Here is a 13,679-nt window from a genome sequence, read left to right as displayed (position 1 = left end):
TCCATCATCGCCTGATCACTCTGCAAGTGATTCATCAGCTGTGATGGAACGCACTACTCCTGCACATAACCGGTTGATCTGAGTTTGATAGATTATGTTACAGACACAACCATTAATGTGTTGGAATGCGAAGTGATATACTACAGTTGCTTATTTCTCCCAGGCAAAATGGTAACTAACGACCATGTCAACAGATGCCCTATACATCTTGCAAACAATGCCCACAATTGGTCTCCTGCCAGAAGTAAATGAATGAATGAAACTTCAGAAGGCTGTTAATGGACACAGAGAGGTGTTACACTCAGCATATGGAAGATCATGGGTAATACATGACCCAATCAATAGTCCCGGTTAGTTTGCCAATGGACGGTGCCGGGTTACGGTGGATTTAAGTGAGAGGTTGGACAGGCTGAAGAAGAGGTGCTGACCCGGGATTAAGTTCCCTAATCCCACATTTCATTATAAATTTGGAGAATAGGAAGATGAGGATGTTAGTTGTAGATCAAAAGCAGCTGTTGCAGTTGTAAAGAACTGGAGCAGATTAGCAGATGTCTGATGACCACAAATGCAGGTGTTTCTGCAGCTGTGCAAAATAAAAACCTGGAATAAAACCTGAAACATTTGCCACAATGGTGGTGAATTCTGTGGAGCAAACTGCCGGATAACCTGCAGTCGGCTGGGACTATATCTTCAAATATGTTGTTTGGATGAGTACACATTGCGCAGACGGTTGAAAGTAAATATTTTTCTATTTTTTAATCAAATAAAGCATTCTCATTCACTTTGTATCTATTGGAGGTCGACTGATTGAGCATTTTTAAAGGGCAATATAATAATGATAGTTTGGTGGTATCAACCCTGCCATTCTTCTGAAAAATGTTGACACTGAAAATGCATCATTCTTTATTATGAATTTATTATTACTCTGAACAGATAACTCAATGTAGTAAATACTTAGATAAATCAGAATCCCTCAAACTCAAACTCAAAGTAATAAGTCACTCTAGAACTGAACCACAAAGAAACTTTGGGACTGATCTAATGTCTGTCGAAGTCAGCATTTTTAGTCACTATCAGTACCAAAGTCTGCTGATACAATAGTTTGTAAAAATAATTAATGAGCCACATCAACTAATTTGTTGAGCTATATTTTCTGTGTCTTACACTAAAGCACGGTAGAACATGTATGGTATTTTTATGCCAGTGTGCTCCCATTAGCATCAGTAATATCCATTCAAACAAAGCATAAAATTACTGTTTGCTCAGTGTTAGAAGCGCTGGCACTGACTGTCCCACAGTTGGTTTCTGTGAGACTAATTCTTTACACCATTAATCGTACATGCTTGTCATTTGGAAATATTATTGAGTACGTGTGTGAGAGAACGTGCTAAAAAGCCAGTTTTTTTCCTGAAACTAGAAGCAGATATTTAGGCTATTTTTGCTTTGGGGCTGCCCTGTTTTCCAATTTAGTGCTGTGGTTAGGAGTATATTTTCCTTCTGTTTCCTCTTTGCATAAGTGTTTATATAAAGCAGTGAAGTCATCAGGCCCTGACAACATGAGACCTCTCTTTTAACTGCTAACGGGTGGGGGTGGGAGGGTGGAAGCAGGGACAGAGGGAGGGGAGAGGGGAGGAGATAGCCTCTACCCCTGGGCCCAGATCAGATCTATTGATCCTCTGCTTCCTTCCTGTTCCAGATGAGGCATGAAAAAATAAACCCTCCTCTTACGGGTCCCAGACATTCCTTATGCATTTTTAATCAGTCAGGACTGTTAACATAGTTCGAGATGGAGCGATACAACATTATGTTAGCCTTCATTCAGAGGCTATTGCAGTTTATAAAAGATTCAAAGGACTCACGTTAAATCTTGTTAGTGATCAGCGTGCACCTATAGTCAATTGGAAGGTATATTTTCTCCCATCTGAGGGAATTGGAGAGAGCGGCGTGGTAACAGTTAATACATCATCGCAGCCAGATAGGGGGATTCCCTATGGAATAGTACATTGTGGCATATGTAAAAAGTAGTTCATTCCACACTTAGCACACAGTAACGCTGGGGAGATGTTTTTGTTAGGTTTAATGGAAATTTCTAATGGGTCCTTTCAAATCTGTCGAAATGAAATAATGGTATGAACCACCAATTCGCGGCGACAGAAATAGCCTCATAGTTTCATAATTTGGTTTCCCCTTTTATTATAAAGAGACATTGAGTTTTCTAAGCACAGCCTGACTCTCCTCAACCTGCCCAGCTCCCCTGGCAACACACACACACACACACACAGAAACACACACAAATGCGTTGCATCTAATATCTAATGGGGTAGTGTTTGCTCCGCCGTGCAGAAAAATGGTACAAACCGAGTAGACAAGCAAGACTCATCAGACAGACGTGAAGGTCACCTGCCTTCTCTGTTCTTAGAGGCCCAGACTGTCCACAATGGACGCCTCAGAGATGCAGACACACACAGGTTTGTGTGTCTGTCCACCACAGAGAACGTCTAGACAGGACTCCATGTAGAAAGAACAGAGCTGTCCAGGATGTTTTCAACGGCTAAAACGCTCCTTTATTTTTTATTTTGGAGCCAAAGTGCGATGGCGGTGAAAATGTCCCGCCAGAGCAGCTTAAAATCCCAAATGTTGGTGTATGTGCATGTGTATGTGTGAGAGTGTGTGTATTTTGGCATCCTTCCTTATGCTGGCAGATCCCCTGCATTCCCTACATAAATCCTGAATCCATCCACCTCTTCTCTAAACCATGAAATATGTCTTCCAGCATCTGAATTTCAGCGCGATAAATTTTAAACGACAGTAAAAAAATAGAAAAAATAAAACACATATATTGGGTTCACGATGACTTCACACTGCCCTTAACTTGATATAAGTGAATGGTTAAAAATCCAGTTCTCCATATTTTACTATGTATTTTCCTACTGAGGGGAAATATTATTGTTAAGCTTGGGGTTAAGCTTGTAGCAAGGAACACAGCGTAAATCACGGTGCTGAACACACAGTCGAACATGGAAGCGCAGAAGGACAGAGGCAAGGAGCCATGCATGAAATTAGTTCATTAATCTTTCTATGATAGGCTGTCCTTGTTTGGGGCAAACTCTATCAGCTTTAAACTGAGTGCCCCTTCCTGCCTGACACATAGATTACACTGTTAGTCTGCAGCCAGGGTGTCTGGGAAATGAATGGTCACGCGAGCGGGAAAATGGGGTAGCGTGTGTCGCCCAAGTGTTAAGTAGTAACAACAACATGCGCACGACACAGCGTTGGCGCAAATGAAGGTCACCGAAAGATGCACGTTGAAAAATTTAAGCACATGATTTATACTCTGCCGTACGCTACGAAGTCACTTTTTAGGGAAAAGGCATCAGTAAATATGTCACAAGGCGAGCATTCACGTGGAACACTTACACGGTGATGAGTTCATTTTACATATTCGTTATAATTTGCAAACTGTCATAATGTGTTTGCAAACACTTCAGATTCAGGTTGGAGCAAATACACCTGAATCACAGCTGCGTTAGTGAAGCGCCTTAACAAATGTATGTAGATTTGCTGAAAGAACACTGCATTTTGTTGTATTTTCCCCTAATATTTTAACTCAATCTGTCAGTGATTGAACAAAAGCGTTTTTTTTTTTTTGTTTTTTTTTTTTATTTATGGATCATTAATATTTTATTTAGTTGTTGAGCTTGTTATTTTGTCTCTTTGTATTGTGTTTTCACATATTTTACAGGTTTTTTTTGGGTCTCAAGTTAGAATATACTAGTGGTCGAAGTACAAAACTTTGGAAAAACTAAAATCTATGCTTTAATTACTTGATCGCTTTATACTACATGCACTGTCCATTATATTTTACTGTTTTCCATCTAACAAAGAAGGTCATGGGTTATTAGTGAAAGGTCAGGGATATGCTGAGTAAGTTTTTACCCCAAATATATGGACAATAGGGCGAATTATTCTGATATTCCGTATTAAAAATGTTGCCACTGTTGTTATTTCATTTTTTTACTCCAAGTGAAATCTTTCCTTAAACGTTCCCCTCCATGTTACAATGCAGAACAGATACAGTTTGTCCCTCTCACACACACTCTGACACACAAACAGCGAACTTTCAGCATATGGCCTCTTCAATGTCACTGCCACGAAGAGAGATTGCATAGATTTCCCACATGGATGATGTCTCCTTACCTGGAGTATCAACCCCCATCTACATACACGTCCACCACCTCCAGGAAATTGCTCTCCCTGCAAAGTCAAACACACCCCTAACTGCCTTTTAAAAAGAGACAGAAGACGGAGGTTATGGGGGAGAAAGAATAAATGAGCAGAGACTTAAGCCGTCATTGGGAATCAGAGGGGGACTCATGAGGGACAGTTACGATATTGATTTCATAAATAAACAGAGATGGCCATCGATCCTAATGTTATTTTGCATTTCAATTACTGCCCAGAAACATAACCTTCAAACGTCTGCTTCTCCACAGTAATAACATCCACTGATAATCACAAGCGAGTCTTGTCCAGCGCAAATTGGCTTTTCTCTCTCTCTTCTTCTTTTTTTTTTTTTCTCCCAAATGTGTAAATGACACAACTTTGCATTTGCCTAATGGTATTAGGGCATGGGCTGAATTTCAAGTGAGACTCAAGCTGATACAGTAAGCGCTCCGGTCAATTGACACAATGCAAATTAACGTGGTGAAGAGGAATTAAGTTCACAATGTGAGACCTCGTGAAGCTACGATGAGGCCCATTAAATTAAACATGCTGGCTGACCCACACTCCATGATTAGACACTCTGCATCTTATGTGTGTGTGTGTGTGTTAATTTTATTTGATCAATAAAAGGAACTCATTCTAAGAAGTCCTCTCTGAAGACTAAGACATGAAAACCACATTCATGTTTGGGCCGAACACTGACCGCAAAAACTCTCCCATCTACATCCTGATGAATTCAGAGTCCTTGACAGGCTGCCTAAAGGATATATCTATATCAAGAGGGGGTCACGACATGTAATGAAGTTATTTCTCCTCTGATGCCGTCACACAGCACCACCCTGCCACAGTGCTGGGCTGTAGCCTGGTAGCAGCCATCGCCATTAATAATCATGTCACTCTAAGCACTGGGACGACAGTGTCATGACTGCGTACAGCACTGAGATTAAATATTTTTCTCGTGTTTTAATTTTTCACGAATTCCGTCACTAAAACTCAAGACTGATGCTAAAAGAAAACTTACAAGAAACACGTATTTCTCTCAATTTTTTTTTTTTTTTTAACACAACACCGCTGTGTCCCACCAGCTGCTCCCTCTGTCCACCAGTGGACTCACCAGTTCAGCTATCGGCTTGTTTTTAAAGAAGTCACAGTCAGTTTTACTTGTTTAAGTGGCCAAAAACACCCCCACGACATGTGCTTTTAATAGCGAGAACTCATTTTTGCATAAATACAGTGTTATTTAATGTATAACAACGACTTTTAACTTACAAACTTTGCTTTTTCAGTGTGATTTCAGTACTTTAATGGAAACCAAATAAAGCAACATAGTGATAAAAGTTACTGTATCTAAAAATATTAATGTTAACATAAATCAACATTAAAATAGAGAAGCGCACAGGATTAATCAATAACAGCGACAAACTTCAGTTTTCCTGGCTGTAACAATCTTTAAAATGACCACTACCATATTTCTGTTTGTGTTATGCTTTTTGTCACGTCTGAAATCTCAACTTTAAAACAAGACTATACAAAACATTATGAATTTAAGGATTCCTGCAATTAGACTTACAAAGCCTAAATCATCCAACTACGGCTTTGTAACAATGAGTAAGAGCAGTTAAAATTTTTGGGTTAAAAAACATACTTTTATTAAGTTAAATATTTATTAAGGAGAAAAATATCTGTGAAAATTATGAATAAATTAAGGTTAAGTTAAACAAAAATTTGAACATTGAAGACAAGTGATTAAATCATTATTTTTTTTTATAATTATTACAGTGTCTTAGATAATAATACAGAAAAAATATTTTCACAACCCTAATACTCATAGTACAATCACCTAAATACTATAATAAATGTAGATGCAACACATGATGAGATTATGTTTTTCTGTTGACAGACACAGTCAGGTGTTTCTATGATATGGCATTGCTAAAATTAGGTCCCAGGTCAGTGTGTGATCCGTACATACATGCATGCACACACAACCACATGTCAGTGGTTGTGTGTGCATGCATTTTGCCGCCTACAGGTATGCATTCCTGTTTGTTTGCTTTTGAAGGGTAACTATGGGAGCAGCACGTGGAACTAGAGGAAAAACTAGTTTTGATTTATTGAAGCCAAGTGAACATAAAGATCATAAAAAGTCAGGATGTTGTTGTCAAAACTGTCACGGCTTATTACAGTTAAACTGCAGCCCATCATACAGACTTTCAGTGTTGTCATATTAAACTGAGCAGTTACTGTAAGAATGAGAAATCTGGTGTTTATTTTTAACACATTTTAAAAAAGTGTGTCTATGCATTTAAAACAAACAAACAAACAAAAAAACAACTCAGATTTTTACACTTTATTATTAACAGACTGGTCACTGTGCTGTTTAAAGATTTTTGCTTTGTTACGATGACAAATTAAATCTGAGAAAAACAAGATTTTTTACATGCATTTTTTAAAAACTCCTTTTCTGGATGTAAAACACTTTTACTGCAGACACACAAACATCCAAATGTAATTGTTAAAGCAGGCTAATTTTTACACTGAAATAACATACAATGGTTAATCTGAGAACAAATTTGTGAGCCAAGACGTGACGTGTGAAGAGACCATGACAGCAGGTAGACCTATCACCTATGACCAGAGGGTTAGTTTCTGGTCAAAAGTCCCTGAGGAGTTAATTGTATTCCCCAAGGCAAAACCAATGTAAGCACAGATTTGTGCAACGCTAAAAGCACCAAAGAAACTAAGTGCAAGTCCAAGTGCAGAGCAATACACCTAATGTTACATTATAATGTGTAACATTACTTAAATGCAATGAATTTTATGTTATTTAAAATATTATTAATGATGTTACAATAGATTTCCTGCAGCGAAATCAGAATTTGTTCATTGTAGAAATAAATAGTATTATATCTGTAACTTTTCATCATAGTTAAATCAAATAGAATCATTGCAAGTTATATTTATTACATTACATCCAAAGTCAAAATATTCAGCCTTTATTTTATTAACTCAGTTTTAACCGGTACAAATATATGAAAAAGTGCACTTGCAAAGGGAGTTTGTGGTGTTTTAGGTAATAGCAGTGTCAGTGTGTCATAAAAAGTAACATCCCATCACGAGTGAGTCAACGGACTGCAGTAAACAGACGAGACAAACTGACAGCTTGCAACTATTCACACACCGTAGGCCACACAAATCTCACACACTGTAGGAACATGCATATGCATAAATGACCATCAGCTACCTCACTCATATACACAAAGTTGTTTTTTTTTTTTTTTTGTACATACATGTAGACACATAAACACACTTCGGACATAGCACAGGACACACAATGCACACGTCACTTTAACTTAGAAGCTTAAAAATCAACTTTGTCCTTAGTTTTATATATTCTTAATCAATTCCATTGAATTACATTTAATGTTACTAAAAAGAAACTGTTTTAATTCAACAGATTTGTAATAATTGGTATTTTTCAGCATTAAGTTTCATAAAATTGATGAGCGAGCAGTAATTGGAGTATAATCTACAGAGAAACTGCTATAATATTATAAGTCACAACTTCTGAAAACAGTGTGTGAAACTGATATTTAAAGATATGACAAATGAATTACATCTGCATCTGTTCCTTTTTTGTGAAACATCACAAGAACAGACAAACTCCTATAAAACAATGTCTGTCATAAATGGGTTCATTAAATAACAGTGATTAAATTTTATGAATTATATCCTTATCCTGGGTGCATTATACATTTCACCATGATATAAAAAGTTTGGCAACATTTTCAATAATTTCCATATATATTATTTTTTGTAACACAAAGCTATGAATAACCATAAAAATCTGCAATATCTACATTTTAATGTAGTGTTTTATAAGAATTCTGCAACTTATTTTAAATAATTACATATCTTTTACTGTCTCTTACTAGTTAAGCAAATGTTACCACTGTACAGTCACAGTTATTTCACTTTTATGAGCTTTTTAGCCTTTTTGCAATTATTAAATGTACAGATATGATAAACTTTTTTTTTGTTTGTTTTGTTTTTGTTTTAATGTATTAGTATTGCAGAGTTGGAAATATTCTAGATACTGGTCCTGTCAAAAGTGCTAAGCAGGTTAAACCATTCCAATCCCATCTACAGCTTTACATAAAGAGGATCCCAGTAAACCGTCTCCCAGTCCAGTCATATTTGCTTAAAAGAATAAAGCCTCTTTCTAGGCATGCAAGGTCTGTAACAACGCAATCCTAACGTCTCTGAGTTCACATTTCCAGAGCAAAAGAGAGCTGGATGTCTGCACTCAAATAAAACAAGATATTATGTGTGTGAAGTGTGAGGACACTTTAATCCTGTCTAAAGAGAATTAACTACACCCTCTTTCTAATAATGTCACTTTCAGAGATTATCAAGTATAATTTCATCATGACTTTATAAGCAGTTAAATTAAGATAATGAAGAGCACAAACAAAGCACTGCTATTTACTTTCACAAACACATTGTTCTTTCTCACAGATTCACTCCTGTGCACACTGCAGTCACAGTTTTCTCTCTGCGGGACACCACCGGACAGCGGCTGGTGCCAGAGGATAGTCTTCGGGATATCATCCGCATTAATCTGGCTCTGGCTCTTCCCTGTGGCTGTGGTTAAAGCCGGGATCCTGATGCAGAGCTGGACAGCTGTAGGGCAACAGTCCGACCTGGACTCCCTGCAAGCTACGCTGCTGCAGCCTCACTAATACCCCTGAACCCTGGAGCTCAGACCATGCAAGAACCACCCCCCCCCCTTTTTTTTTTTTGTTTTAAATAGTTGACTTTTTGCATGTATTATTATTTTCCCGCAATTACTTAAAAATAAATTGTCCTGTTGAGTGCTTTTTCCTAAAATAAAAGCAATGAAAGACATGTCAACTGAAGTGCAAAACAAAAGTAGAAAAAAATAAAAAATAAAATGTGAAATGAGATGCACCTACTGGTTGTGATAGCAGAGAGGGTCAGGGATGCACAGTTCGGAAACATCCATCAGTCCACGTTAAGCATTCCAGGTGTTACAATAAAAAAAAAGATAAACAAACAGCTGGAGAAAAGCTGGAGGAACAGGAGATCAGTTCCTAAGTCTCCACATATCTTGATGAAATGTTGGTAAGGTGTTCCTGGGTGTTGTCTCTCCTCCCTCCCCTTTTCAACACACACACACTCACACACACACACTCACCCACACACACACAAAATAAAAAGCCCTCTGCCTCGGCCCGACAAACTCCAGTCTGTACAGGTGCTGCACACTCAGGCTCAGGAGTACGTATGGGAGAGAGGAGGAGTGGATTTAGTGGTGATGTAGAAGAGAGAGAGGACAGAAGAAGAGAAAAAAAACCCGTGGTGAAGATAAAGAAAGGAAACGGAGGAGAGAGGACGGGACAAAAGCAGGAGATCAGGGAAGTGATGGATAGAGAAAGAGAGAATAAAAGATAGAGACAGATGGATGGAGAGCAGCAGTGGTGAGAGCGCATTCAGGCTGAGTAAGTCAGTGAGGGGGGATTGAGTCTCCATTGAAAGCAAGGGGGCTCTTTAAGAGGAGGGGGGCGTGGCCTGGAGCATATGGAGCCGCCGCCATTGGTAGGAGTCTGGGAGGCCGTCTGGGAAGCAGCCAATGGATTTGAAAGATTAGAGAGATGGGAGGGGCTAGTGGGAGACCAGTAGGTGTCCAGTCATTCACAAGGGAGCGCTGCAAAACAGACACAGACAGACAGACAGACAGATAGATAGATAGATAGATAGATAGATAGATAGATAGATAGATAGATAGATAGATAGATAGATAGATAGATAGATAGATAGATAGATAGATAGATAGATAGATAGATAGATAGATAGATAGATAGATAGATAGATAGATAGATAGATAGATAGATAGATGTTTACAGCTGTAGCACTAAACTGAAGTGGACAGCTGTAATTGACAAGCAGCACACTCACACTGTGATTTAAACAGGTCTGTTTACTGCGCTTTAAAGGGCTCAATGCCAGCTTACACAGCTAAACTGCTCCCTTTACACTTTTATCCTCTCCACCATGGATCTGGCTTTTCCACCGCCTGCTCTTCTTTAAAGTAAAGGCAGCTGCTTCCCACAGCTTTACAACAATCACACAGCTGAAAGAGAGGATCCAACTCGATAGAGGCCAGACTGAAGAAACATAAGTTAGCTTCAGACTGCAGACAAAATTGGCCCAAATAATGACTTTGTCTTGCTCATATGTGACTCAGATCTCCTTTTTTGTTGTAGCGACACACAAATCACATGGATTCTGCAACTTTTTTATTGTCTAGTTTTACAGTTTTTTTCATTTTGTATTATTTTCAAGACATGTCTTTTTGGTGGTGATAATGTTGTTCTGTAAATGACTTTGGGGTGCATTTTGTTCACGTTATGTTAAAGATGAAGTTTTGATCTAGTCCACTTCCATATGTGGTCCTAAATCATAGACAGCCATGATGTTTTTTCTGAGTCATAATATTGCTGCTAATTATTCTGACTTTTACATCACTCGACTTTTACATCACTTATGACATTTCGTCATAAACATTTTCAGCTCAAGACCCAAAACAGAAATGTGATGTCACCTCAGGACCCAAAATTGAAAAAATATGGCCCAAAGTGCCATAGATGTACATTTTTACACACTTCTCCACTGTCAAAACACTCTGTTTTTTTGTGATTTTTGTCGTTTTATATCTTTTGTGTCATTTTAATGTCATTCCATCTTATAGTCTTGTTATGTCTTTTACATCGTGTTTATCTTTTTGCATCTTACATGTCATTATGGTCTGGTTACGTCTTTTACAACTCTATACATACCTCATAGCATTGTTGAGACACTGTTCTTCTACTTTAATTTGAAAAATGAATTCACATATATTAGTAGTACAACAGTACTTGGTGGCTGTGGCTTAAAAAATAGAGTGGATTGTCCACGAAAAACAGTTTGGTGGTTCAATCCCTGACCCCTGTGCGCATGTCAAAGTCTCCTTGAGCAAAGACTCTTAACCTCTAGTTGCTCCAAGCGACTTTAAATTGTGTGTGAATGAGTGAATGTGTGTAAACGGTTTTTAAGTACCTTCAAGGTATAAAAAAGTGCAAGTTGATTTACTCACTTTGCTCAATAAAAACAGGCCAATCTGAAGTTTGACAACACAATTTAAAAAAAAAAAGTAGCCCCGAAAGCCTGAAACTTTGGATAAAATTTGTTTTAGAAATCTGTTTCTTACTGAAGCAACAGCCACAAAAAAAAAAAAAAAAAAAAAGAAAAACATGCCTTTCCTTCTTCATCCTCACCCACACCATGATCTACCGTCCTGCACTGCACATCAACTTATTAATGAAATCATACATGATTATTTCAGTGGCCTCGGTGTTGATTTCCGTGGCCTATATCAGATTCTAGTTCTCTCTGTAATCAGATAGAGGTTGCGTTTAAAAGACAATGTGATCAGCTGAAGAAAAAAAATGGGACCAGAATGAAAAATCTGAATTGAGTATTAAGGATTCCAGTGTGACTAATGAGTCCTTAATGGTACAAACCTCAGCAGAAATGACAATAAAGATGATAACCAGCGCCGCTACGATGACAGAAAAGCATGAGTGGATCTTTACCACGTCTGTGTAATGTGGCAGACATCAGAGAAGAAGCAGAGCCCCCCTCCACCCATTCAACCCACTTCATCAACCCACATTTTCCTAATCAATACAAAACCCATCACACACTGTTATTGATCAGAGCGTTGCTGTGTCGCCAAAGCCTTGGGACAGACTCTGTTTCCCAACCATCTTTTTAATAAGAAAAGGAATTACAAATTAGAATGTTTTCTTTTCATGTCAGCCTGTATCAGAGTCACAGAAGCAGAGGCAGATTGCTCTAATAATGGAGCGATGCATCCTCAATTAAATTTTTGATCAATAGTTTGGCATTTAATATACTTTCCCAGGATAAAACCAGGATATTCCACTGATCTGATTAAGACATCCAGACATAATCAATAGAGGAGATATGTTTATGTTTTTAATGAGACATAGAGGAGAAAAGACAGAAAAAGAGAGTCTAATGTTTACATGACAGATATAATTTCACATTAGGGTTAAATGTTGAAGCAGAAGGTAATTAAATAAAAAAAAAAAAGTGAAAATTTCCTGCTATTTATGTACATTTGTCAGTACATATTTTCCAGATACAAGCAAAGTAGGTGATTTGTCTAATTAAACACATCTTTATGAAACACTATATTGTTGCTTCACAGTTTGTGTTGCCAGTTTTCTGAGGTGGGCCATATTGTAATTCCTGGGCTCATCTGCCTCCCTCCCTTTCAGCCAGCAGCTTACACACTGAGGGGACACCGGGCTTCATGGCATCTGACAGGAAATCTATTCAGTGCACAGTCTGTAATCCCACTATCACGCTATCGCCAAACGAAGAAACAGTAATCCAATCATTAAGTCTGTATTTAAGCAAAACAGATTTTCAGCTCTGCGATCATGGTGTGTCTCTTTAAGCAGATCACAGCCGGTCTGGGAAGTGACTTCTGCGCTGTGCATTTTGAGGCGGTGGATGTTAGTTTTGCTCTTGTTTTCTATTTATCTTTCTCACTGATTTATTCCCCCTCTTCAGCGTCTCTCAACACTGCAATATGGCCTAAATTAGCAGAGAACAGTGGAACAGAAAAGGGAGTTGGGGATATTTTTAGAATGAGTTTTAAGTACGTTTCAGTACAGCAGAATTTGTTTGCATTTATGAAATCATGCGGACACGTACAACTTCAACTGTAAATGACCAAAATGTCTCCAAAAGATGTTTAACTGTCAGCGCTACCGAGGAATTTTTTCTAAAAAGTGAACAAGAACTGATCGTTATCTGTCAATAAATAGTAATCACATATTGTGCTGAGTTGATTTACACAGTCGCTGTGTCACACTGAATGTATATGTAATTAAAATCCTGATTCATGAGCAGACTGGCCCCATGTCTGACCCTCTGACCTCAGCACAGAGACAGTGTATCGTGACTAGAGATAAGCAGATAAAGCAGGACTTTTTCCTGTGTGTGCTGCGGATCAGAACTGTGACGCTCATTGCATTGAAATTTTTCACAATAATCACATTTAACTAAAACCCTTCTGCACGCATATTCGTATACATACACATACTGTATATATTTATGCTATATTAGCCTGTAACAAAGTATTTTTAATTACTGACATACTTCATCAAAATGAACAATAATCAGCTATTTGAATTATTCATAGAAAACTGCTAAAATCGCTCAATATTCCAGTTTGTTGCAGCTAAGACAAAGACGCCAGAGTCAAAGTGTGTGAATTATTAAGGAGCAATATAGTTCATAATAGACATGATGGCTGTAAACTTTTATTTGACCCATATTTCACATCAGCAAAACACCAC

At 38.0% G+C, this 13,679-nt stretch overlaps 1 protein-coding gene across 1 annotated transcript in view; it reads right to left on the bottom strand.

Moving 5' to 3' along the window:
• The window catches only part of esrrgb (estrogen-related receptor gamma b), a 49,171-nt gene extending 39,418 nt beyond the window's left edge, over window positions 1-9,753 (bottom strand). The window contains exon 1 of the mRNA XM_030128530.1: window positions 9,201-9,753. Coding sequence (XP_029984390.1) covers window positions 9,201-9,250 — 50 coding nt within the window. The 5' untranslated portion in view covers window positions 9,251-9,753. The remainder of the gene's footprint in view (window positions 1-9,200) is intronic.
• Between the last annotated feature and the right edge of the window lie 3,926 nt (window positions 9,754-13,679).

The sequence above is a fragment of the Sphaeramia orbicularis genome, chromosome 24 (assembly GCF_902148855.1).
Source record: "Sphaeramia orbicularis chromosome 24, fSphaOr1.1, whole genome shotgun sequence".
NCBI lineage: Eukaryota > Metazoa > Chordata > Actinopteri > Kurtiformes > Apogonidae > Sphaeramia > Sphaeramia orbicularis.
This window is presented reverse-complemented; position numbering and strand designations above follow the sequence as displayed.